This window comes from Myotis davidii, unplaced genomic scaffold, assembly GCF_000327345.1.
Source record: "Myotis davidii unplaced genomic scaffold, ASM32734v1 scaffold732, whole genome shotgun sequence".
NCBI lineage: Eukaryota > Metazoa > Chordata > Mammalia > Chiroptera > Vespertilionidae > Myotis > Myotis davidii.
Genome location: NW_006284349.1, coordinates 2,021,726 through 2,049,034, shown reverse-complemented (window position 1 = coordinate 2,049,034; position 27,309 = coordinate 2,021,726). Strand labels below are relative to the sequence as shown.

The 27,309-nt window shown below is 48.1% G+C and overlaps 1 protein-coding gene across 8 annotated transcripts in view; it reads right to left on the bottom strand.

Annotated features, from left to right (window-relative positions):
- Nucleotides 1–27,309, bottom strand: part of FOXN3 (forkhead box N3) — a 289,030-nt gene that overhangs the window by 70,665 nt on the left and 191,056 nt on the right. The window contains exon 5 of one of the 8 annotated variants that reach the window (XM_015571468.1): nucleotides 24,801–24,844. The exons of the other annotated variants lie outside the window; for them this stretch is intronic. Within the exon in view, the coding sequence (XP_015426954.1) occupies nucleotides 24,816–24,844 (29 nt within the window). The 3' untranslated portion in view covers nucleotides 24,801–24,815. Of the gene's footprint in view, nucleotides 1–24,800; nucleotides 24,845–27,309 lie in introns of those variants that run through there. 8 annotated transcript variants of the gene reach the window in all.

Here is a 27,309-nt window from a genome sequence, read left to right as displayed (position 1 = left end):
TCGGAAATGTCCCACTGACCCTCAGGGACGAGACCCCTCCTCCTGGGTGATGGAGACCCCTCACGAGGAGTCTGGAGGGCAGGGTGGAGGTGGGCCTGAACACTCACCCAAGGGACGCGTGTATAGGCCCCTAATACAAGGACTAAGAATCAGTGTGTGGCACAGCCCTGCCCTTCCTGTCTCCCGCTCCACACTGCTCTGCCTTCCTAAGGATGCCTGCTGTCGTTAACAACAGGGAGATGAGTAGTTTGGTGTTAAAAAACTCTCCACACGAAGTGTTTCAATCTCCCTCAAACTAAAAAAAATCAATCAATCAGTTATATTTTGTCTCCAGTGATCAATGCCAGGGGGCTGAGGGGTGGGAGGGATGTTAGACCTGAGCAGATGGTTGCTGGGAAGCTTAGCGCTGAGGGACGCAGGGGCAGGGTTGCCTCTCGGACCTCCTGGTCCTGCCACGTTCCATGAAGCCAGGACAAACAGGCCGTGTGTGCATCTCTTTCTGCCACACAGCTGCAGACGCAGGGTTTATGGAGGTGTCTGGGACCTGGCCAAAGGCGATTTGTGCATCAAGCGGCTGCTCTTCCGCCTGGAAGAGGTTGAACATGGACGGTCTGCCCATCCCTCCTCATTCCCACCGAGGGAGGCAGATCCTCAACTTCCCATCGCTTACGACTCCTCCCAAGTCACAGATTTTCTTCTCTTCTTTCCCGAGTGCGTGAGAGTTTAAGCATATGCGTTACTGTGTTTGGAATCCACCGGCCTCCACGCTCTCAATCATTCCACTGCTTCTTGCGGGTGGAATTTAGCTTTATTGATTTCTATTTCTGACTTCCGTGACACTGGCTCATCCATTATTCAGGGAAAACCTGGTGATGAGAACCAGGTTTGATATCCTGCCAACAGGCGCCTGAGCAGGTGGGACCTCTGTGAGCTCTTCTTTTCAAAGAATCGGAACCTATGAAGAGCGGCGTAATTAAGACTCCTCCTGTTACTCATTTAAGACCTGCTCATTCCGTAAACAGATGATTTTCTGTGTGAGCGGCAGGTGAGCTCAGTCAAAAAGCACATGGAGATAACGACTTCGAGGCCACAGATTGGATTTCTGTATGCATCAGTTAGTTCTCTTGGATCAGAGAACAACTCCATGGTTGAGTTGGAAAATGAAACATCCATCCTGCAGGAACGTGGAGAGGGTCTCCGGGGCAGGCAGGAGAAGGTGGCCTCTAACCATCACCACTGCCCATGCCTCTGCTGACCGACGTGGGCACAGATCTATTCCACTGCTAGAGGCTGAGTCCCACCATCGTTCCGTGTGCCCGTGGGTGTGGGTGTTTGATGGTGAGTGTGGCATTTTCAAGGTGTTTGTTTTTCCTTCGCACAGCATGGAAGTAAGGAAATTATACTGAAACCATACGAAGAGAGGTTCACATGAAAGTGGGGGAAGAAGTTCCTTCCAGAAAGGCAGGCTGAAACCTACTATTGAAGCAAGTGGTAAAATTATCCTCTAGAGAAATCTTTTAAGAACAGAACTAATTACCACCTGTGAGTACCAATTTGTGCATAATCCGTTCCTGGGGGAGGAGGCTAGATGAGAAAATCTCTCAAAATCCCTCTGGCTTCCCCACCAGGTTGAATTTTCATCATGAAACGTTTGGAACATTTTGGCTGATTTCTGGCTGAGGCTCTGGTGTGAGGTGCCACCTGGTCACAGATCTCCGGCTGATCTTCAACCTCAGCATTAGGCACAATAAACAACCAGGGGGCGTGTGGGCGCTTTCGAGGGGAGGATTTCTTCAGAATACGCAGATGAAAAGACAACAGTGTGGGTATTTTTGCCCAAAATTGGGCATCGTATCCTAGAGACTTCCTATTTGTTTTTCTAATTTGTAAAAGTACATGAGGTATCCTAGACAATGAAATAGGAGACAACCATCACTGTTAGAAATAAAGTCATGGAGGTCCATTTTCAAGGCAAAATTACTGGTAGTTTGCTTGCAGAGCAGCCTGCAGGGGTCACAAAGTTCATACAGTCCCTGGGCAAACAGGATGTTGGGGAGGAGCCAACTGACAAGGGACTTAAACTGGGAATGGGAAAGAAAGACTACCCTAAGGAAATAATGAAACTTCGGTGACATCTGGGAAGATAGTACATACTATATACTCAGCCAATGAGGAACCGCGGGAGGGACCTGCGCACTAGGGAATAAAACGCTGGTTGAAACTGCTTTGGGTGTGCCTGCACCCCCAGACACCCAATCTTGCAAGACTGACATTGAAGGCCTGGCTTTCACTGTACATTGTCTCTCCATGTCCATTTTTAAAAAAAATTTGGACTGGTGAGTGTGTTTCTTACAATTTTGCGGGCTTGTCCGGGATCTCTGTGCCTGTGTGGAGAGGAGTCCATCAAGGGGGAGACACGTCCCACCCAATTTCGGGTGGCGTGCTCTGCCTGGGTGCCCCGTCTCTCCGCGGAAGCCATAGACAAGCCCAAGGCTTATTCGGAAGACAGCGAGGGCGACGCAGGGGAGAAAAAGCAGGCACCGCAGCAACCAGGCAACCTCTTGCACTAGCCAAGGTAGGAAAATTGGACTCTAAGCACTGCCTTGGTGTTTGGGTATTTTCAGAGGTCGAGTGTGTGTGCCTTGGATGTGTCCTAGACATGAAGCGAGTGGGGAGTCCCGATCCACAGTCTCGCTCTCTTTTGAGGGAAATGGCCAGAGATGGATGAAGTGAGTCTTGGAATGTGCAAGAAACCTCCAGTACAGGCGGCTGAGTGCATGGGGTAGTCACAGGGGCCTGCCACAAATGGGGAACAAGGATTCTAGGCCCAGGGAAACCAAGGGAAGTGAAGCCAAGGAGGCTTCCTTAGACATTCCCCCAGATAGTCCACTGGGGAGAACGCTGAGGTTCTGGGGATACAGCCCCCACACCAAAGACAAGAAGAAACAAAAGAAGATCAAATGCTGTTGTTTTATGTGGCCTAAAAACCCAATTTGTAGACCTTCTGTCTTTTGGTCCAAGTTTGGCTCAGATGAAGGCTGGGTGTGCCAAACTCTAGTTATTTATATAAATGAAAAGACCTCATCCATAGGAAGAGAAAGATTATGCCCTTTGCTGCTTACAGGGACAGGCCCATGTGTTTCCTCTTAAAGGAGAAGGAGGGCTTCAAGAAAAAACCCTGGGACGCCCTATCATGCTGACCTCCTCCTTATATTCCACAGACTGGGGAGCAGGAGGAGCAGGGGGCGACCAAAGAGCCAGAAGAGACAGGGACTAAAGATTGTGGGGGAGCTCAGCCAACTGCTCCTTACCCGAGTCTAAGAACAGAATTAGAGCAATGTAGGAAAGACATCGAAAACTTCCCAATTCCTTCTAAGCAACCTATGTTTCCTCTCCAGAGCTCCCCAGGGGACAAGGGGAAACTGGATTTGTGAATGTTCCCTTGACAATCACAGAGGTTAGGAATTTTAAGAAAGAGATGAAACCCCTTTTAGAAGATTCCCTGGATTTAGCAGAAGAGATGGACCAGTTCTTAGGACCCAGTTTCTATATCTGGGCTGAGAGGATGCCCATTATGAAAATCTTATTCTCAGGAGAAGAGAGAGGAATGATCAGAAGGGCAGCCATGACCATTTGGGAGAGACAACATCCTCCTGGGCAGGGGGTCTTGCCCGCGGAACAGAAGTTCCCAAATGTGGACCCCAACTGGGATAACAATGACCCCAGGGGCCAAGTGCAAATGCAGAACCTCAATGAAGGGAGTAAGAGTCTGCTCCTAGATCTCAAAATGTGTTTAAGCATCTGAGGCCCAACAAGGGTAAGAGGAAACCCCTTCGGCCTTCTTAAAGACTCAGAGGTCAGAGATCAGATGAGAAAATACCCGAGCTTGGACCCCAGAAGACCCAATAGGACAGGGCCTTTTGAAGGTCACTTTTGTGACCAAGAGCTGGCAGGACATTACCAAAAACGTTGCAAAAGATGGAGGGTTGGAATGAAGAACCAATAGAAGAATTACTAAGAGAAGCTCAGAAAGTCTTTGTAAGAAGGGATGCTCACACAGACCTGGGGAGGAAAAAGACAACCTGTGGCCTTTGTTTCCAAACTCCCTGACCCTGTTTCCAGAGGATGGTCCCAATGTGTGCGGGCCGTGGCGGCTACTGCCTTACTGGTAGGGGAGAGCAGGAAATTAACTTTTGGAGGAGCCTTAATAGTAAGCACTCCAGTCCTAGCCAGTTTGGCTCAGTGGATAGAGCGCCGGACTGAGGACTGAAGGGTCCTGGGTTCGATTCCTGTCAAGGGCATGTACCTCGGTTGCAGGCTCCTCCCTGGCCGGGCCCTGGTCGGGGCATGGCACATGCAGGAGGCAACCAATTGATGTGTCTCTCTCACATCGATGGTTCTCTCTGTCTCTCCCTCTCTCTTCGACTCTCCCTAAAAATCAATGAAAAAAATATCCTTGAGTGAAGATTAAAAAAAAAAGAAAGAAAGAAAGAAAAAAGCAAGCACTCCCCATCAGGTCAGGAGCACACTAAATCAAAGAGCCGGGAGATGGCTGACAGGCTCCTGAATTCTGAAGTATGAAGCCATATTATTAGAAAGGCATGATTTGGTTTTGACCACCGATACCTGCCTGAACCCCGCCAGTTTTCTATGGAAGGGAGAGGAAAACCAGGAAGTATCCGAACACAACTGCCTGGACATCATAGAATATCAAACTGAGATCAGGCTAAACCTGCGTGAGGTCCCACTGCACGATGGGGCCAACCTGTTGGCTGATGGGTCATCCCGGTAATATTAGGAGACATAATGGCTACGATATCACTGATGGAACCAAACATTCCTTGTGTGAGGGAGGTAGGCCACATAGTAGTTGATCAGCCCAAACATGTGCATTATATGCTTTTAACCAAGCCTTAACACTGCTCGAAGGCCAAGAAGGCATCACATACACTGACTCTACATACGCTGATGGAGTAGTACATACTTTCGGAAAAATTTGGACAGAACAGAGACTCATAAACAGCAAGGGAAAGGAATTGGTCCAGAAAGAACTAATCAGGCCAGTCTTAGAAAGTCTTTTACTCCCGACAGAGGTGACTGTTGTCCATGTAAATGGATGCCAAAAGGGAGGCTCTATGCAGGCTGTAGGTAACAGACTCGCAGATGAGGCTGCCAAATGAGCCTCTCTGGAGGAAGGAATCAGACTCTTTAGCTTGATCCCAAGTATCTCAGAGTATAACATTTCGTCCAGTTTACTAAAGAGGACGAAAAGGAATTAGATAAAATAGAAGCAGTTAAAACAGGAGATGGAAGATGGGTGCTCCCTGATGGGAGAGAAATGATAAGCAAGCCCATGATGAGGGAGCTGACGTCCATACTGCATAGAGGGAGTCGCTGGGGTCCCCAAGCCATGTCTGATGCAATACTTAGGAATTACGGGTGTGTGGGTATCTATAACATTGCTAAACAGGTGTGTAGGGGATGTGTGACTTGCAAAAGAATAAACAAAAGGGTGGTAGGATACAGATGAGAGGGGGAAGACCACCCAGGTTAAGACCATTTCAGAGCATTCAGGTAGACTTCACAGAGATGCCTAAGGTGGGATGACAAAGATGCCTACTGGTAATATAATAGTGTACCACTTCCCTGGGTGGGTGGAAGCCTTCCCCTTGTGGCTGCCACCACAGGGCGTGTCATTAACATAATCCTGGAGCAAATCAGACCCAGGGTGTTGAGGGGAATAATGGGAAGATTAGACATTAATTGGGACTATCACACCCCCTAGCATCCCCCATCTTTGGGAAGGGTGGAAAGAATAAACCAGACCCTTAAGAGGCAAATTACCAAAATACTCTTAGAACCCAAACTATCTTGGACAAAATGTCTTCCTACATACAGCATTCCTCAGGGTTAGGACAGCTACAAGGAAAGATGTGGGACTGTCCCCTTATGAGATGGTATATGGGCTCCCCTACACCTGAGCAGGGTTACAGATCTCCTTACTATGGAAACCAAAGGTCAATTTTTGAGAAATGACCTACTGGCCATATCCTCTACCCTGTCATCCCTCAGGTTGAAAGGACTCCTCGCCCAGACCCTGCCGCACGGTTCATCATTTCCAGCCTGGTGACCTGGTCCTCATCGAGACTTGGAAAGAAGACAAGCTCCAGCCAAGTTGGGAGGGTCCCTATCCGGTGCTCCTGACTACCAAACGGCCATACAAACAGCTGAAAAGGGGTGGACTCATTACACTCAAGTCCAGGGACTGGTAACAGAGACAAAAAACCCTTTCAAGGTGGTCCTAAAAAGAAAGACACATTAATCCTGCTCCCAATCATGGACTGGCTTACTCTCTCCAGATTACTTTGGCTTGGATGTGTTGTTATGTAAAGCGAAAACGCCAGGTACCCAGTCAAACTAGTGATCAATGTAACTAAGACTTCGGTACCCCAGACTATTAAGTTTGACGCCTGCCAAATTATATCTTGTGGAAATTTAAGAAACCAGAGAGCCTTAAGCATAAATATTGAAAAATATTTATGCCCTGAACAGCAAACCTCTTCCAGTCCTCGATACACGGAGCCCCCATGCCCAGACTGGAGCAATGTCTGGTGGACGATGCAATATCAAGGCTGGACTGCCCCCAATTCGAAGAGACAACCTCTAACGTCAAAATTGCATATGTTTAAAGGGGCCCCAGACCCAAACTGTCAAAACATAGGATGTAACCCTATCCTTCTGACTATAAAGATTCCAGATAGCTAGGTTAATAGAACTTATGGGTTTGGGGTAGATCTTACTGGGAGAGATCCAACTGGTAGGTTTAGGATAGAAATTAAAAACCCTCCTAAAGGAGAAAAGAATATAATTTCTGAACTGGAACTAACATCTAGTAATGACCCAACAGGGTGGAGGTAGTTGAGGTGAAAGAGTTAAGGCAGACTCTAGAAATAGAAACTGGGTATGGTGATACGAATGCATGGGTTGAATGGGTCAAATTTACGGTCCATGCTCTTAACAAGAGCGACTGCTTCGCATGTGCCACTGGACGGCCACAAGTACAGCTCGTTCCCTTTCCCCTCGGATGGGACACTGATCCCCGTGGAATGTATTGCATGTTGGCCCTGTACCAAGACAAGGACGCATGGGGAAACAAGACCTGTAAGAGTCTGTCTTTGCTCTTTCCTGCTTTGCAAACATCAGACCCTAAGGCAATCCCCTCTTTCTCCGTAGGGAACGTGAACTATTCCTCTTGCCTCTCGAGGCAGGGGGCAGAACTCAATAGGCCTGTGGGAGAACTGACAACCTGCTCCAATGTCTTAAATGTCACCAGTGGGCCAAGTGTTGGCAATTACTCAGCTCTCCGCATACCCCGGGCTGATGTCTGGTGGTATTGTGGGAAAAGGAGCCTTCATAACTCATTACCATCCAACTGGACTGGGACCTGTGCCCTAGTTCAATTGGTCATTCCATTTACCCTGGCATTCCACAAGGGACCCAAAAAGGATGAAAGTAATCACCGGGCACGAAGAGCAATAGCAGGATCTCTTGACTCCAATATATATTTTGACGCAATAGGGGTCCCCAGGGGGGTCCCCGATGAATTTAAGGCCCGCAACCAGGTAGCCGCTGGATTTGAGTCTGTATTTTTCCATTGGGTCACTGTCAATAAAAATGTGGCCTGGATTAACTACATCTATTATAATCAGCAGAGGTTTATCAATTATACCCGGGATGCTCTTCAGGGGGTAGCTACTCAGTTGGATGCCACTAGCCGAATGACTTGGGAAAATAGGATAGCGCTAGACATGATACTGGCAGAGAAAGGGGGCGGGGGGGGGGGGTTGTGTTATGTTGGGAAAAAAGTGTTGTACCTTTATTCCCAATAACACAGCTCCCGATGGCACAATCACAAAGGCACTCCAAGGACTAACGACTTTGGCTCATGAAATTGCCGAAAATGCCGTTACTGATGATGACCCCTTCACTGGATGGGTGAGAGGATGGTTTGGAAAATGGAAAGGCTTACTGGCCTCGATTCTTTCATCTCTCATGATGATAGCAGGAGTCCTGATAGCAGTAGGGTGTTGTATTATCCCCTGTGTAAGAGGATTAGCACAGAGACTAACTGAGGCAGCTATTAACAAGCAGATGCCCATGACCTATCAGCAAAATAATTTGCTATTATTAGAAACCAAATTAGACTCACTCCCCGCCTATGATGAGGAAAGTCAACAGGTTCTAGAGCATTTTGAAAAGCAGAAGACACAAGAGTGAAAATAAGACCAGTAAAAGTAAAAAGAAAAGAGGAGCCAATTTGTTAGAAATAAAGTTAGTGGTGGTCCATTTTCAAGGCAAGGCATTGAACCCTGAATGGAAAATTACCACTGGCAGTCTGCTTGCATAGCAGCCTGCGGATGTGACCAAGTTCATACACCCGGAGAGTCTGTGGGCAAACAAGATATTGGGGAGGGGCCAACTGACAAAAGAACTTAAACTGGGAAGGGGAAAGAAAGAATACCCTAATAATGAAACTTAGGCGACGTCCGGGAAGACTGTACACCCCATAGTACTCAGCCAATGAGGAACTGGGGGAGGGACCCGCACACTAGGGAATAAAATGCTGATTGTAACTGCTTTGGGTGTGCCTGCCCACCAGACACCCCACCTTGCAAGACTGACATTAAAGGCCTCGCTTTCACTGTACTTTGTCCATTTCACTGTCTCCGTGTCCATATTTTTTAAAAAAATTTGGACCAGTGAGTGTGTTTCTTACACAACCATCCGTCTCTTGATTGAAAACTGGAACATACACACAGACACAAAGACACACACATATACACACACGGACTGGAGCCATGAGGCATGGGGCTCAGGGTCACATTACCAACGCACTGTGAGCACTGCCTAGGGAGGCAGTGACATCTTGGTGCAGTGGTATTTCCATGACCCTTCTGTGGGGGTGACAATGGGGTCAGCGGTGGGGGGTGGGGAGGACTGAGCCAGAGGACTCTTGGTCCCCACACCCCTTCATTCAACCAGAAGAGTTCTGATTTCATATTTTACCTTAGTTCATCTGGATGGGAGGTTTGGGTGAAGAAGAACGAGGAGAAGGAAGAAGGGAAAGAAAAGGTCGGGGAAGAGACAAAAAGGAACCCTGAGCAACCACAAATGGAAAGCCAAGTGCATGGATTCTCCCAGAATAGACAAACCTGAAGTAAATTACAGGTCCTCCATTTCCCCTCTAGTTGCTGGCCAGTGATGCCTTGACCCACGGGGCTTTGCTGAGGCTCTAGTGAGGGCATGCGGGTAGGTGCCTCGCTGAACGGCTGGCACACAATAGGCAAGGTGAGTAAGCGGTACCCCCGGTGATATGGGCCAGCGTCACTACAGTCCCGTTTACAGGTCAACATTCACTAAACCTTGTATTTTCTCATTTAAAGGGACCTGATGTAAAGATGTATTTATTTAATGTCCTTTACCTTCTAGCATCTCTATTATACCTTTCCAACCGGTATCGCTTCCTCTCCTAAACTGTACTTCAGAAAGGGGTTAAGAAGACATGAAGAGGCCTGAGCTGGGAATGCACCCAGTTCTCTTCGGGTGTCCTTTCAGGCTCACTCATACCCCCACCCCCTTTTCTCTCTAGGCCAGTGATTCTCAACCTTCTGGTCCTTTAAATACAGTTCCTCATGTTGTGACCCAACCATAAAATTATTTTCGTTGCTACTTCATAACTGTAATGTTGCTATTGTTATGAATTGTAATGTAAATATCTGACAGGCAGGATGGTCTTAGGCAACCCCTGTGAAAGGGTCGTTCGACCGCCAAAGGGGTCGCGACCCACAGGTTGAGAAGCGCTGCTCTAGGCTTACTTAGTGGGCTTCGCCTCTTGCAAGCTTGGTTACCCGCCTTTGACCATGAAGTCACCAATTCAGTGTTTCTAGCTCTGGCCACTCACCTGGTTTTAGTTCCATATTGCCCATGATCGAAAACAACAATTATCAAACCTTGTCTGTACATCAGAGTCCCCTGGGGGCTTTTAAAACTACAGACTCCATGGCCCCGGCCGAGATACAGCTGTTCAGACGAAAGAAGGCATCATCCCAAGGCTTTCGCGGAAGAACTGGCTTCTGAATGTCTTGCCACCATTGCCCTTCCTGCTTAAAGACATGTTACAGAAAACTGCCCATGAAAGGAGGCATAATCTTAAGGATGCATCTTGCTACATGTCACTAATTGGCAAGAGGCCTCTTTTGTTGGGGCGGTTATATAAGGTGTCACTGACCTGCTAGTTGCAGGTTGCTTTGTTCATAATAAAGCACATCCCACTTACCTGCTGTTACCCATGTGTCCCTCCTGAACCCCAAGGAGTCAAGCCCCTAGGCCAGTGATGGCGAACCTATGACACGCGTGTCAGAGGTGACACGCGAACTCATTTTTTTGGTTGATTTTTCTTTGTTAAAGGGCATTTAAATATATAAAATAAATATCAAAATATAAGTCTTTGTTTTACCATGGTTGCAAAATCAAAAAATTTCTATATGTGACACAGCACCAGAGTTAAGTTAGGGTTTTTCAAAATGCTGACACACCAAGCTCAAAAGGTTCGCCATCACTGCCTTAGTCTGAGGGACTTGCCCCCAACACTATGTAATTAAGGATTTGTGTCTCTGTCCAGCTCTCTAAAGCAGTGGTCGCCAACCTGCCAGTGCCCTGACCAAGGCCCGGACCAGGGAGGAGCCATGCCCTTGACTGGAATCGAACCAGAAATCCTCCGGTCAGCAAGCCGACGCTCTATCCACTGAGCCAAACCAGCAAGGGCACAGGTACTTTATTTTATTAGACAGGGGGGAATGGGGGCACATTAGAAGAGGGGAAATATGCTAAGCAGGTAGGAAACACAAGCAGGAAAAACCTCCCACAACTTAATTTGTACCACAATGTGACCCCCCAAAGCCACAGATGTGTGTGTCACTATCTTGTACTACCCCTGAGGTGAAACACTGAACACCCGCTGTAGAGTATAAATACAGACCACACTACTGACCCCGCAGAGCCTGGGGTACAAGACCACGGGGGTGACGAAGGCCCTCCAGAAACATTCATTGTGCAGGCTCACGTGTGTGATCAACAACTAAACTAGTCAAAACCAGAACACGCAGCACCTAATCTTAACTGAAAGAGGAAAACGCATCATAACACTGTCTCAACTCTGTTGGGAAAACAGATGCAGACATAACCGGAATTCCCGCTGTCCTTGAAACACGGAGTACCACAGCTCCAGACCACTCAAGACAATACCTATGTCTGAGTATGAATACAATAATGATGCTAAGTGTTTTGTTTTGTTTTTATTACAACACAATCTTAGGAGATTTGAAAACTTCAGAGGTAGCATTAACCACTTAGAATTACAAAGGACTGATACAGAGAGACTAAGATACCAATGCTTCGGGGTTCTGACAGGCTTTCCTGAACACCTTAACCATTTCGACGAAAGCTGCAGAGGACGGGTACTCTTTTTAAAGCCAACCTTCCAGGTACAACCCCGATCAGTTGTGCTTCGGTTACAAACCACCTTGGTTATTCCATATTCCATTGGAAGTTACAAATCTCAGTGAACGGGTGTTTTTATTTAACTTTTCATTTTTGTTTCTATGAGATATCACTAACATGTAACATTATACCAATTTCAGGTGTTTAACATAATGATTTGACATTTATATATATTTGGAGATGATCACCACAGTAAGTCTAACCTTATATAGTTACAACTAGAGGCCCGGTGCACAAATTCATGCACAGGTGGGGTCCCGCCTGCCCCCGATGTGGTGCACAAATTCATGCACAGGTGGGGTCCGGCCTGCCCTCAATGGGGGTGATCAGGCCCAGAAGCCAGGGGGAGGGGCCACAGGCAGTTGGCCGGCCGGACCCACCCCCTGATTGAACTCCTGGTCAAACTCCCAGTCAAGGGGACAATTTGCATATTAGCCTTTTATTATATAGGATTTTTATGTGTGATGAGAATTTTAAGATCCACTCTCGTCACAACTTTCAAATAGGCTACCTGGTATTGTGAACTACAGTCACCATGATGTACTTTATACCCATGGGCCTATTTATTTTATACCTGGAGTTCTACCTCTTGACCTCCCCCTTTTGCCTTTTTCCCCAGACCCCGCCTTGGCCTGCTTTTTTTGAAGTCACAAGAATTTTCAAACACACTGTTTACACTAACAAAATGCTTGCTACAAAGTTTCAAGGTTTAAATAATGATTTCCAAATCAATTACTTTACCACCACATCTATTCATCACGATATGATAATGGAATAAAAAAAAACAACACATTTTTATTTAGGTAAAATTTTAAAGTCTATACAAGTTTTCTATATATTTTGGCAAAAAATGAGACCATCTCATAGTTTTATTAAAGAGGCTTCATTCCCCCCCCCTCCCTAATTGCACTTACAGTCACATAAATTCATCTGAACCTACTAGTACATCTGTGAACCTAACTCCCTGGTTATGAATGTTAAAAACAACGACAACAACCAACCCACTCTCAGGAGAGACTGACGTTTCAGCCACCTTTGCCAGAGGCATGTTCCAAACGGAATCCAAGTGCTGTACTAACAACACCAGTAACAAGCGTGCCCAGCGGGCCTTCACAAAGCACCCTGGAATTGTGAGAGAAACTCCTGCTATTTGGTGTTTCCCCCAGCACTAATTTAATAAAATCGATGACAATCTCTTTTTCAATCATGTAAGATTTCTGAGGTTCAGAACATGTGCATAATGGAAATGTGAAATCAAGTAGGTGTAATGAAATTTCCGTTGCCCAATCATTTCTGAAACTTTTGACTGAAGTGACATACACCCAGGAAAGCCCACATACATGTACAGTCAGCCAGTTTTCACAATTTAGCCAGCTCCTCAGGAGCCCCCTGTCCCTCCTCACTATCTGACACCCCAAGAGTAACCACAACCTTGATTTCTCTTTGGACACTGTCCCTCTGCACTCTGGCCGGGGGCAACAAACACAGAGCCACAGTGACCGCCCTGTCAGAGCCACAGAGCCCTGGCCTGCATGTGATTTAATTTACTTCTTGAGAGGCAGGTGGCATCCTGGTCTTACAGATGAAGAAACAGAAGCTCAGGGTCTAGCATCTGACCAAGCCATGAGGCATAAATGTGCAAATGAATGGGGGGGGGCGGGGGGGGAGAATATGCATGTTAGAGCCAGGATTCAAAGCCAGGTCCCTCTAATGCCAAACTCATTTCTATAGCACAAAAGCTATTTTTGGCAATGCCATTTTCCTCCAAGTTCATTGACTCACATGTCTTCAACAAACTCCATTTATAGTTAAATAGCCTTATACAGAAAAGAACTACCCCACCTCCTGACCTCCCCAACACACACACACACACACACACACACACACACACACACATACACAGACACACACACTCATCGTTTTTGAAATAGAACCCATTTTCCCATTTTTCATCTTATCTCCCCCCACTACATTTTGGATTGTGAACAATTTTGAGTCTCGTTAGAGGTGTCTTAATTTTAAAAATTAAGTTGGGAACTAGCAAGTGAGATTGAAGAGGCTGCATCTTTGGTTCTGAACAGGATTTTCATTACTTTTTAAATTATACTGATTTAAGGTGTATTTTCCACCCACTAAATAGACGGGGTAATGGATTTGAACTAATGGTATCTGAGGCTCTAACACCTCCCCCACACATGCCCTGTCGCCCCTGCCACCCTCACCTCCAACCCAAAGTGATGCCCTGGTCTGCCACTCTCGGCCCACTTGGTCAGTTCAGCGGCTCACACCTCCTTCCAGGGTCAGCCCGGCTATGACCACTACCGTTCAAGTCACCCTGAGCACCACGCACTGGGCCCACGTGAGACAAGGCCCTCCATCTGTAGCAGTTACGCATGGTCATGACCGTCAGCTCTTCATTCTTCGCCCTTCCTTATATGCCAACTTCAACATAAGACTTTAAAAAAAAAGTTTTGATTTCAGAGATGGAGGGAGAGGGAGAAGAAGAGGGAGAGGGACGGAGGGGGGAGAGAGATAGAGAGAGAGAGAAAGAGAGAGAGAGAGAGAGAGAAAAAAAACATCAATGATGAGAGAGAATCACTGATCGGCTGCCTCTTGCATGCCCCACACTGAGAATCGAGCCCACAACCTGGGCATGTGCCCTGTCCAAGAATCAAACCGTGACCTCTTGGTTCATAGGTTGATGCTCAACCACTGAGCCATGCTGGCTACGTTCAATTGTGCCACCTACCCCAAGTCCCCATTATCTAGCCATCCTGGTCTTCTCAGAGTCAATCTTTATCAGAATCTCCCCACAATTCTGGCTGGGACATTTTTCTTTCATCTTCCCGTCTTCGTACATGGGAGGAATAAGGTAAGCTACCCAAAGGGGAGATGGTGACTAGTCCCCTCTCCACCCTGCCATAGCACATTCCTCCTTTGCTTTTGAATACACACACATCACACAACCAGCAACACTGTGTGTGCGCTGGTTCGTGGCCGGTGCCTCTGGCGTGGGCTTCATTATTTTGGGAGCGTGGCTGCATGAGGGTTTTTGCCATTGCTGCAAACATAATGGCTCCTCTTTCGTATCAGTGCCTGGAGCAAGGCTGTGACTGAGGATCACACAGCTACCATGCTGAACAGTTCAGGGGGGAGGGGACAGGTTTAGGGGCCACAGGGCCAGCAACAAGCAACAACTTCCTCCCTCACTCCTAAGCCCTTCTGAGGTGGCGAGAACCATCAAGGCTCTTTAGTGATTCTGACCCCCGGCTGGACTGCCGACTCCTTGAGGCTGGAGGTCTTCTGGCTCCCATCCCAGCACCTGAAGGGGTACCTAGCTCGCTGCAGGAAAGCAAGGGCTGTTTGTGAAACATACGCATGTAATTCACTGCTATGGACAGAACTGTGTCCCTTTCAAATTGCACATGTTGAAACACTAACCCCCACTTTGACTGGAGTTGGATATAGAGCATTTAAAGAGGTAGTTCGGGCTAAATGAGGGCTCTCACCCAATAGGACTGGTGTCCTCTAAGGAGAGACCAGAGGAAGCGCACTCACACAGGAAAAGCCACGTGTGGATGTAGTGAGAAGGCGGCCACCTGTGAACCAAGAAGAGAGGCCCAGGAAAACCAAAACTGCCAATTCCTTGAACTTGGACTTCCAGCCTCTGGAGAAATAACTGTCTGTGGCATTGTCTTATGCAGCCCCCGCTGATTCATACGTTCACCCGCTATCCCAGATGTGAGGCTTTGGGGATGGACTCTGGCTGCTAAGGGAAGTCCACTGAGACCTCCAGATTGGTTGCTCAAAGCTAATCCTCAGTAAAGGGAGGTTGTATCTCATTTTCCCTCTCTTCTTTGTCACCAATGAGGCCAGCCTAGTTAAGGCAATCATTTCAGGAATCCCCGCCCCGTCATCATGAACTCAACTTCCGGGTCTCTGGGAAATTACATCGACCGACACCACCATGTGCCCCGAAACCTCCAAGGTCTCGTACATCCATGGATGATGGTTATAGTCTCAAATGGGAAGATCTGCATTCTGGCCCTCGACCTTCCACTTGCCAGTTACATATACTTGCACATGGAACCTAACGTGTTTGCAGCCATTGTTTGTGTTTTTCAAATGACTGGGCTGTTGTAATACATGTTTCCTTTTCCCTTCTTTGAAAATGACCTTGCCTTGCATCTGGAGAACATTCCATCTCCCAACCCCTCCCCACGCTTCCAAGTGATGGCCCCACCCCTCCTATCCCTCTGGTCACAGCCATGGCTCCGGGTGATCACATGGTCCGGGCGGTCATGTTAGAGATGCTTGCGTTGCATTCTGGGAACACTGGGGAAACGCCCGGTTCAAGGCTGGTGTCTGTGGCAGAAGAGGTTACAGCCACTTTGTAAAGTCAATGTGAGCCTCTCAGAGCCTACTTCCACCAGGCGAGCGGAGACTGTCATTACCGTGATCCCACTCTGTTTGCCTAAGTCAAGCCACCATCTCTGAAAAGCTCTGCCAGCTCATCTTACATTCTTGCAAGTGGCAGTCAGACCACGAAGTGGGCCTCTTAGACAATCGAGGTTGGAATTCGCTGACACGCAGAAATCATCAGTGATATGTATTTAGTTTAACTGATGCTATTCATTTAGAGAGTCCTTATTAGTCAGGATACTTGGATATACAGCCCCTCAAAATACAAACACAAATCAAGTTGAGTTCAGTAAAAGCGGGGGTTTATGAGCTCATCTAGTCCAACCATGGGAGGGCGGTGGTGGCTCCTCGTGCCGCCTCTTTGCCTTGGTGCCGCTTCTTGGGCACTGGCTGATTATACACCGCAGGCCCTCGGATGCCAGCACATTCTCTAGCTCAGGGGTGGGGAATGTCTGGCCGTGAGGCCATGTAAGGGCCCGCAAAATCATTTGGTCTGGCTCTGCCAAGGCATTAGGGGTGAGTTAATTAAATGTTTGACCAAATACAGCAGGCTAATTTTTAAGTTGATAGTTTTGTATGGCCTGCAAATAATGTTACAAATATACAAATGGCCGTTGGCAGGAAAAGGTTCCCCACCCCTGGGTTAGAGCCTCCAGACCCGTGATAAGAAGCAGCGGGTGGCACTCTGCCTGGATGGGTCCCGTAACCAATCGGGGAGGCCAAGGAGCTCCTGTCTGAAGCTAGCGCCTCCCATTGGAATATGTGTTGTAAGTTGAGGGTGAGGAGTGGAGAAAGATGCCCTGAGATAGCTATTGGCACCCATCTCATCCCTGTAAGCACCCCAACTTGGACCTGTGCAGCTGCAAAAGTTTAAAACTTCCTATTTCAATTCCCACCGATGACAAACTTAAAGAAGGGAGTCTCCCGGAGTCTGAGAAGCACTACACACAAAGGACAAACTCAGACTTGGCCTTTCTACACGGCACCGGCTTCTTGTCAGGGTGCCCTCCCTGTCCTCTTGGAGCGTAGGAAATGACACGGTCACAGCAGCTCTGCTGGCAGATGTCATCAGGCTCAGACCTGGGTTCTAACCCCTCACCGCCACGTGTGTCAAATAAACAGAATGAGCTCATCCTGAAAATGTGTGTGCACGCGCACACACACACACACAAAATCACAGCCCACAGAGGGAACAACCCAGTGTGCTATGGTGACCATGAGCTGGGGGCAAGTTCAGCACAATCCTTTTCACGATTCTCTGAAGTCCTTTCTCACTGCAAGTAGGTCTGTCCTTCTCACTCCCCTACCTCCCATCTCGGTCTAGATCAGGGGTGGGCAAACTTTTTGACTCGAGGGCCACAATGGGTTCTTAAACTGGACCGGAGGGCCGGAACAAAAGCATGGATGGAGTGTTTGTGTGAACTAATATAAATTCAAAGTAAGCATCATTACATAAAAGGGTACGGTCTTTTTTTTCAATAGTTTTATTCATTTCAAACGGGCCGGATCCAGCCCGTGAGCTGTAGTTTGCCCACGGCTGGTCTAGAATCTTTGCAAATAGTTTGTATTCTGGCTCAGAGACACTAAGTGGAGGGGAAGAAACAGGGAATTGGATCAAAAGCCATTCCATCCTGCCCCCAAGGAAGCCTCTGTTCCCTGTCACGTTTCTGCCAGATCTTAGTCAAAGTGTCAGCGAGAACAGCTGGCGAGGACTCGGCTTCCCCTCCTCTGCCGCGTATCTCGTGGGCATTTGCCTTAATGCAGCCCGAGCTTCGGAGACTGAAAACAGTCTTAAACACTCCTGAAGGCATAACTTCAGTTCACCTGGGGAAGGATTGTTACCTTATTGCTGCACGGGGATGGAAGGTATTAAAAACTTTAGGGAAGTGCAGAAATGCTATCATAAATGTAATGAATTGTGTTTATCGAACACTCAGCAATCACCAGGCACTGTGCCAGCCCCGGTACCTACGCTATCTCCGTTCTCACAGAAGCCCATGAAGTAGGACTATCCGATTGGCTGGAAAGGAGTGGCTCAAACACATCAGATTTGCTAGAGGCAGAGGTTGGCCTCTGCACCCAAGACCCGGCCAGCTCCAATGGCTATACTCCTCTCTCCCGGTCACATGACGACACCTGCATGTGGGACACCTACCAAGTGTCATGGACGCCAAACAGATTATCATCTCATCCTCACAAGGATTACACGATTCTTGCAAGACTGGCATTTTGGAATTTAAAGTAGTTCACAATATTTTGCGTAACTTTTCCCAAGTCGACAGCAATTAGGTAGCAGGGCAGGGAATGGATCCAGGTATGTATGATCTGAAAAACTGGGGTCTTTCATCTTCATGCCATCATTCGAAAAGGCCAACCGGGCAGCTGGGTATGGAGACACCGGAGAAAGAGAAGCAGGAGGGTGGAAGGGAGAGGTTTATTCTTGCAGACTCACAACAAGCAGTGATAAACGCCTGAGTGCACGGGCTGTGCGCGGGCGCGTACACACACACACACACACACACACACGCAAGCATGCATACACTCCTAACCTATCATGCACTGTGGCACATACTACCCAGGAGTTCTCAGCCACACCTTTCAGTCGTCAAGGGAACCAAACAAGAACACAAACTTGACCTCTTGCTGTTTACAGGCGGAGCCTTTTAAGTTCACTTCTGAAACTGTAAGGTGAACAGCTCGATCAGAGTAGATTCTAAAAAATTCTTCTTCATCGTAACCTCTTGGCGACTGTATAAAAGTATCCGTAGGCTTCCATGTAAGCACGGTTAGCCAGGACTCCAGGGGAACGGCTTTCCAGTTGTATCTGAAGATGGAGCGCTTTGATAAAAGCAGGCTCTACAGTACACGATCCAAGGCTGCATAATCTTCACATTATAATCTAACTTACACAACTTCATAGACAATGGCACAGTTTACATGCTCAAGAATTAAACTATAAGGAAATATTCCTGTTGATGAATGATGATGGGTATAACATATCTATATCTCTGTCTATCTAATAGTATAAAATTCAGATAGACCCAAATAAAATATCCGTTCTGTTAAGGGGTGGTTCCTCCCATGGTATTAATCTCTGAATGAATTTCAGGATTTCCCTTTTTCTCTATCTAGTCTCTAATGCACCTTACAGTTAGCTGTTTACAAAAGTCTGAGTGGAGACAAAAAGGGAAATGAAGCACCTTAAATACTGAATGAAAGAAGACAACGTAATATCCATTCCCGTCTTTTTGTCTTGTCATTTCATTACAAAGTGCTTTTAAGCAATATCACAGGATTCTCTTCAAAACGCTGTAGAATATCTAAGCATCTAAAGTAGAAAACTGTTTAGAACTATTTATGCCATTTTGACCAACCATCAGTCCAGGTTTTGGACCTTGAGCAGGAAAATTCTTCAGGCCTTATTTTCCCCACCTACAAAATGGGAGTCACAATACCTAATGCATGCGGCTCATAAAAGAGCAATGTAAAGAATACATACAGCCGGATACACTGGGTCACAGTCTGCATGGTTCCTCTAACGTGACATGTCCAGAGTAGGCAGGTCCACAGAGACAGACAGATGGGCGGTTGCACACTGAAGGCCCTGGTGCCACTTTAATCATCAGAGTCTGGTGCTGGCTTTTCAGGGGTCCCACCCCCCTGGCTTCTCTGCACAGCAGGGGTTCCTGCCCTTCCCGCCTGAAAGCCTGTGTCCTCCCCATTCAGTGACCTCATTTCTGACTGAGCAGTTTCTTTGTTGTTCTGACTACGTTCTTTCTATCATAACTCTGGGTCTTCAGTGTGGACCTTTTCCCTCTTTTTATTCTATATCCCCCGAGAGCCTCATCCAGGCACATAATTTCTATGGTCATTTCTGGATTCACACCTTCCAAAGCTCCCTCTCCCTCCCTGACTTCCCTCTCCTGAACTCAGGCCTCAGTGTCCACCTCCTACTGAACATCACCCCGAAATAGCAGGGGTCAGGTCACGCATACCTGCCCGGCAGGTGCGTGGCTTTATAGTGCAGGAGCAGGGAGGACTTCTTGGACAATCCAGTATGGAGTCCTGTCCGCCACAACAGTTATGTCGAGTGTTGTGTCAAGCCTGAGGTGATGGGGTGTAACGGAAATGCCCTTAGAAGAAGCCTGGGACACCCCAAACCACAAGTGTGGCCACTGGGATAAGGACTCCACCTGGACATGAATCTGAGTGGGACCTCCACCCCTGGGACTGTAAGAACTCGGAGCTCTGACCACCCAATGCTTGAGCTGGGCTGTACCTTGGGTCATGCTCGGAGCCCTGTCGACTTCCTCTCCACCCGACACCTGCCGCCACTGCAGGCGCCTGGCTCGAGACCGAAGCCTGTGTCTCCACCTACGGACACGGCCAGGGACCAGGACTCACACCAGACACTTGCCCTGCTTGCTCCTATTGCATAAGCTGCCCTCTCTGTGTGCAACCTGCGCGGGCCTCTACAGCGTATTGGGAAGTCTCCCCTGACAAAGCTGGCACTGTGGACAGGTTCAGGTGAGTGACGCCTTTCGGGGATGCTCCCTAGCTCGGGACGCTGGCCCAGAGGAAGCTCTCAGAGCCATGTCCCCAGTGGAACCGGCAACTCCCTGACTTCCACCTCTGTTCACCAGACTGCCGATGGCTTTTCATGGAAACGGTTACTACAGACAGAGATAGAGATAGAGATAGAGACAGAGACAGAGACAGAGGGGGGGGCGGGAAAGAGAGAGAGAGAGAGAGAGAGAGAGAGAGAGAGAGAGAGAGAGAGAGAGAGAGAGAGAGAGAGAGAGAGAGAGAGAGAGAGAGAGAGAGAGAGAGAGAGAGAGAGGCACCAGCTGAAATTAAGGCAAACATGGGCTACTGGCTGGCCCCTGCCAGGCTGCAGATCAGGCAGCCGGGTCCCTGCAGGTTGGGCAGACCTGGATTCCCAAGGGACGGCAAAGGTCAGAACTGACCAGCAGCTTCTTTCAAAATTGCATTTCCTTATCTTGTTTAAACAAACGTACAAACGTGCTCTCGGTGACCGCCTAGAGCTTGGGTGATGAGAAGAGCTGAGCAGCACCCCTTTAGATTCACCTGATGGCAGACACCACCAGCCGGCTGACTTCACCATTGTAGTTACATAAATATATGTGCCAATGACTCAGTGCAGAACAATAGGACGAATGATGCCAAGAGAAAGGGCGCCTCCTAAAATCCAAAGGGCTTCTAGGCGAGGAGGACAGAAGGCAATTAGGAGGGGAAAATGTAGAGAGGGTTCTTTGCCCCTTTCTATTATTAGTTTTGTTTGCTGTTGTGTGTGTTTTTTTTAAACTGGTGTGCCCGAGGGAAAGAATCCGGAGACTTATGCATTAGGTAGATGCCCTCATTTTCAAAATGCACAAAGGAGTCAGCCTGTGGAGCAGATTAGATGAAAGAAGCCAAAGAGCCCGGGGCTGCGACCAAATGTGAACGGAAGGAGAATGGGGGAGGGGGGGGGGCAGTCTGACAGAAGCTGGGATCCATGGGCCCTCATGGAGAAAATGCCTGTGACCAGAGGCCCGAGACCCTGTCAGACCCCGAGGTCCGCAGCGCCATCCTGGTTCAACTGGAAAAGACACGTGGGTGGAGCTGGCAGAGAGAATGGCGACCGCGTGAAGAGGAGTTTGGTAGAACCCTTCCTTTGAGAGGCTTTGGAATTTCCACTTTGAATCCACCAGCCAGAATTCGTGACCAGAAACCTTAGGCAAGAAACAGTGTCAAGGCTGCTAAAACCTTCACTCTTACCAAGCATTTTGGAGGTGCCAGGCGGTGGGCTGCATGGATGTTTCTACACTCACATTCTCCTTTAATCTCCACAATGATTTGGGAGATGCGTCTCAAGGCCCCATTTTACAATGTTCAAACCTGAGGCCCCAGGTCAAACAGCTGAGGCCCAGAGATGCAGGCATTCAAATCGAGGTCGATGCCGTGGGAAAATCTCTGTTCTTCTGCCCGCTATCCACACATACCCTTGGACCTCTCAAAGAAGCAGTCGTATTTATAAGAAATCCTATATAATAATAGAGAAATATGCAAATTAGCCAGGATGCCATAACATCATGACCGAACAGCAGGGACCTGAGGCTGCATGGCGCCTGGCCCGGGGGAGGGGCCTCAGGCCACGCCCCCTGCCCCGTGGGGCTTGACAGGGAGCTCAGGCCACATGCCTTGTCTGAGATAAAGAGATGCACAAATGGTTTTTCAGATCTATGTTTAAATCCCACAGAATGCGGGGCAAATCCAGACATCTGGCCTGCCAACTGGACCAGAAGGGCAAGTTTTGCCGGACACAGGGTAACCATGGCCAGAGGACTTTAGCCCTGTTTTGTTTTCCCAAGGCTCACAGTTTTGGCAAATGTTGCAGTAACGAACTCTGGTTGGGAATCTGGCATGCTCTGAATGGTTTACTAATACGATTGTACCAAATCCCCACAAAACCCTTAAGACAGACAAGCGTTGTTATTATTATTATCCCCAGAGAGGCTAAGCCGGTTGCCCGAGACGCCAAGGCAGGGTTCGCTTCCAGGTTGCCCACGTGGATAAGTCACTGCCTCCCGAAGACCCAGGAGACCTCTGAGAAGCGCCCTGTTGGAGGATGGGGACCTCCGGCCGGCCTGCCACCCCCTCCTCCCTCTCCTTGGCTGCAATGCAGACGCAGTTGCTGGAGGGAGCACTCTTTCTCCTCTAAGCTAGCGCTAAGCCTCAAAATCATTTGACCTACTTTTAGGGAAATTGCTAGAATGGGATAGAGCGGGTACTCCGCAGAAAATCCCTGCCACCCCGTGGTCCCTGAGGCCCATTCCCCATGCCCAGGGCAGACAGTGAAGACTCGGGATGTCACGTGGCTCGCCCAAGGTCACAACGTTTGCCATGTGGCAGTGTTGGAACCAGAACCACGGTCCCTTCCTGGACTTGTAACCGTGCACTCCTTCCACTCCAGGGTGTTTCTGCTTTACTAGTACTTGCTCTGGAGACTGTCATGGCACAGAATACAGCCGAGGTGAGGCCCGGCACACATTTCAGCAGTAAAGATGCCTGGCATAGGGCTGGCAGAGAGTAAGGGCTGTGCCAAGTGGCAGTACGCAACCAGATGATCTCCCAAGACAGTAAGTACACGGAACTACCTAGAACTTGGGAAACGGCGTTCCCCAGAGGAAGTCACCTCAGCAGCAAGCACTGGGCGTACTCTCAGGACAACGTTCATCTCACAGCGGAAGAACGTGTCTCCTTCCTGCTGGGGGGCCACAGCAGCGCCGTCCTGCTCTGGGCGCCGGGCACGCCTCGAAGGTCCTCTTTCCGTCTCATTAGCTCATCCAGTGGGTTGTCAGAAACGAATGGAAATAAAAATCTGTGATGTGTGTGATGGAATTTAATTCCACTAACGGACCCTATAGAAATGGATTTAATACCAATGAGGGGGCCGATGCTGGGGTGACAGGGCAAAGGAAGTGGGGGGAGAGCCAGGAAGGCCGCAGCGTGTTAGTGACTGCGCCGTGGCTGCGTCAGCCCTTCACAGGGTGTGTGGTCTGATCCCAGCACAGGCCGTAAGTGGTGCAGGAGGCGGGCCCTGGGCTTCCCTGGAACTCCAGCCTCATCCAGTGCCTGACACACAGAGATGGGTAGTAAAGAAGTGCTTGTGGTGGGGTAGTGTGGGCGAGCAGGGGACACCTGCTCAGAGGAAGAGCTGGAAATAGGACAGGTGGGTCCAAGTGGTCAGCTGGCACAGAGCCGCAAGGGCAGCAGCTTGTCTGGGAACAAAACTCCGTAGGGAGCTGAGGCCGACAGGGCCTGTGAAGGCCGACAGGAAAGAAGTGGACGATCAAACCGGGTAGTGTGTAGCCCAGTGGTTCTCAGCCTTCCTAATGCCGCGACCCTTTAATACAGTTCCTCATGTTGTGGTCACCCCAATTTCATTGTTACTAATTGAACATAATTAAAGCATAGTGATTAATCACAAAAACAATATGTCATTATATATGTGTTTTCCGATGGTCTTAGGCGACCCCTGTGAAAGGGTCGTTCGACCCCCAAAGGGGTCGCGACCCACAGGTTGAGAACTGCGGGTGTAGCCACTTCCAGCAGAAGCACGAATTGAACACGGACAGCGATGCCATCTGCAGCTCTGGGGCAAAACCTCCAGGGACCAGATGAAGGGTCAGACCAGGGGTGAGAAATGTCTTTAATGAGGAATCACTGATCATTAAAATAATTCACCTGAGGGTGATGTTTAAAGTCACCTAATTTTAAGTTTGATGGGTGAATGAATTATGGGGGGTGGAGGGTAGCTAGGGAGTGTGGAAAAAAATACAAAATACGTTACTCTTTTAATGAGGAAAATAAGAATCAGCATTATTAGAATTAATAAACATGTAGTTCAAACACACAGAAACCAAAATCGAGACACATGGAGACACGCAATGGGGACACCTGTCAGCTAGCCACCCTGCGGGGCTCCGATGAGCCACACTCCCGCTGGTGAGCCCCGTCCTGGGTCTGCCTGAAACAATGGGTGTCCCCTCTGGCACTCCGCTCCGTCTCCATTGTACAAGAACTGAAGTGCTCTCTAGTCGAGGGGAACTGCTCACATTTCCAATTGTCTCTAGGAGCCTAAATGGCATTTAAAATAAGTGCTGTGAATTGATGAAATGACCAATTATGTTAACTACCCATGCCTGGTGTAATCCAAACCAAATCTTACCCCATTATCCTCAAAACTGCGAGGTGACTCAGCAGGCCCTCCTGCCAGCGATTCTGCAAGAACCAAAACACACAGGCCGCCCTCGAGTAGGACCTTGAGTACTTCAGTTAATTCTTGCAATTGGTTTTTGTGCTGGAAAATAAAATAACCGTACTACATTTCTCCTCAACAGCGTACACATTACGCAACTGCCAGACAACACTGCCACCATTATGTCATTTTGTCCCACTCATTCCATTATCCCCTCTTCTCTGTATCCCATTATTCTCTTTAAACACATCTGGTGTGTGTGATGTCATCCCAAAGTGCCCAAGTCCCTCGTTACCCGCACCTGCCCCCTGACAACCCTGTGGCTATGATGCTCTCCTGCCCGCGTACTCTCACTGTGGCCCCTTCTTGCAATGCTTTTTTCCCCATTTCCAAGGCCCCCATCCATCCATTTTTTAAGACTTCACTCAAGTCTCCCAAGAAGTGACAGCCCCTCTGCTCCCATCCCCCTGACAAAAGCAAGTGGGTCCTCTACACAATGTGACTTGTCCGCTTCCCTAGCTGCTCTGCATTCTAGTAGCTCAGCCCCAGAACCACTCCGCCCAGCAGGGCCTCCCCGTGCTGCTGGTTCAGTCAGCTCTGCTCCAATGCGGTCCACAGCCAGGCTGGGCTTCTGCTGGCTGGTCCCTGGGCCTGTGTCACCTGATAGAACAGTGGTTCTCAACCTTCCTAATGCCGCGACCCTTTAATACAGTTCCTCATGTTGTGGTGACCCCCAATTTCATTGTTACAAATTGAACATAATTAAACCATAGTGATTAATCACAAAAACAATATGTAATTATATGTGTGTTTTCCGGTGGTCTTAGGCGACCCCTGTGAAAGGGTCGTTCGACCCCCAAAGGGGTCGCGACCCACAGGTTGAGAACCGCTGCGATAGAAGCTTCGTCTTCTACCCCACTTCCCAAAACTGGGCCCTTTGGGGAGCCCTGCTCATCTGCAACCCACTCCCTGTGGCTGGAACCTGTTAACAGAGTTCTTGCCTATAATCTGATGTCTAGAAAAACGTCCTCCTGCTTATTCCAGGGAAAAAGAAGGTATGTGCGCATATTTTTAAAATGTAAAGTACAAAGATGAGAAAGCAAGTGTAAGTCAGGGCGTTTTCGTCTACCTGAGTCTAACCTGACCCTTCCGCTGGTAGGACAGGGCAGCCCCCTTCTTCACACACCGTTACCTTTTTGCAAAGCTTTTGCTTGTGGGCTTCAGCGAGTTCTTGATGAGCCCGTACCACCCACCAAAGAAACACAGAAATATTAATTAGGATAGTTCGAAAAACCTTGTCACAATAAGTGTCTGGAGAACTCTATAGACAGAGCTAGCAAATGAAGAAGAAATAGCACAGAAAAACAAAGTTGACAAATCCCGGCCCACACTCCCAAAGTCTCGCCAAGATCCTTCTGATTTTCACATGTACGAAGAAATAAATGGGCTGCACCGAATTGGATGTGGCTTCAATGAGCATCTGACATACATCATAATTTCATTCTCAATGCCTCGAGTAATTAGGATTGTTAACCCTATCAGGATGAGAAAAAAGGTCTCCCACCCACGAGACAGACTCTCAGCCAAACCACTCAACTTCAGAAACCTTATCAATGTTTATCCTCAGGCTTTTGCCTGAAACAACCCAAAAATAAGGTGCTTAGAGCAAATCTTACCTAATGTGAAACTCAATGACTAAAAATCCTAAAAGAAAATGCTCTAAGTAAATTAAACCCCTTTTCTGAAAATAATTCAAACACCAGTGATATTCATCGCTATAGATCTAGAGGGAAAGGGAGGATACACAGCCCTTTGAAATTCCCTGGAAGAAAGCCAAAGGCTCATCAAGGTCGATTTCCATATATACCATCTAAAGGGGGAACAGAGGAGATTTTATAAAAATTATGTATTAATTTCTGAAAGTGGAGGGAGTTCCCCTTTTTTCTTAATTAGGATGTCTATGGTGGTCATTAAAATTAGCATTACTCAAACCTGCCTGCCTAAGTTTCACCCTGTACCAAGCAAAAATGCAAAGACATTCTTAAGTTCCCAATTTCACAGGCTATTAGAGCGACAATATGCAATTGCATGGCCTATAAAACAACGACAAACATGTGACATCATTCAAACCTGTTTGAGCCACTCCAGAAACCTGAAGATAAACGTCACTTTTCTTAGCCACGTTTATATTCACCCACGTGGCCAGCCCTCAGTGTGAGCATTTAAGGACAAGAGGCTTAAACCAACCAAAATGCACTGGAATGCCTCGCCTTAAGCCCAGTACAGTTCTAAACCTCGTGGTCCAACCAAATCCACCTGATTTGGGCCCGTCGTGCCACTCTGACACCTGGCCAGTCAACAGAGGCTGGTGGCCCGAGGAGCCAGCCAATTCCAGCTGATCAATAGAGCAGATATCCAAAACAGCAATCACCCAAAAGTACTTTCTAGAAGTATTTAGCATGCAGCTTATTGCTATTTTAAACCATCTATTCTTCTTTAACTTTGGCTATTTCCAAAGAAATTTAATTGCAAAAGCCGAGATGAAAGTTTGAATTCCTCCAGCACAC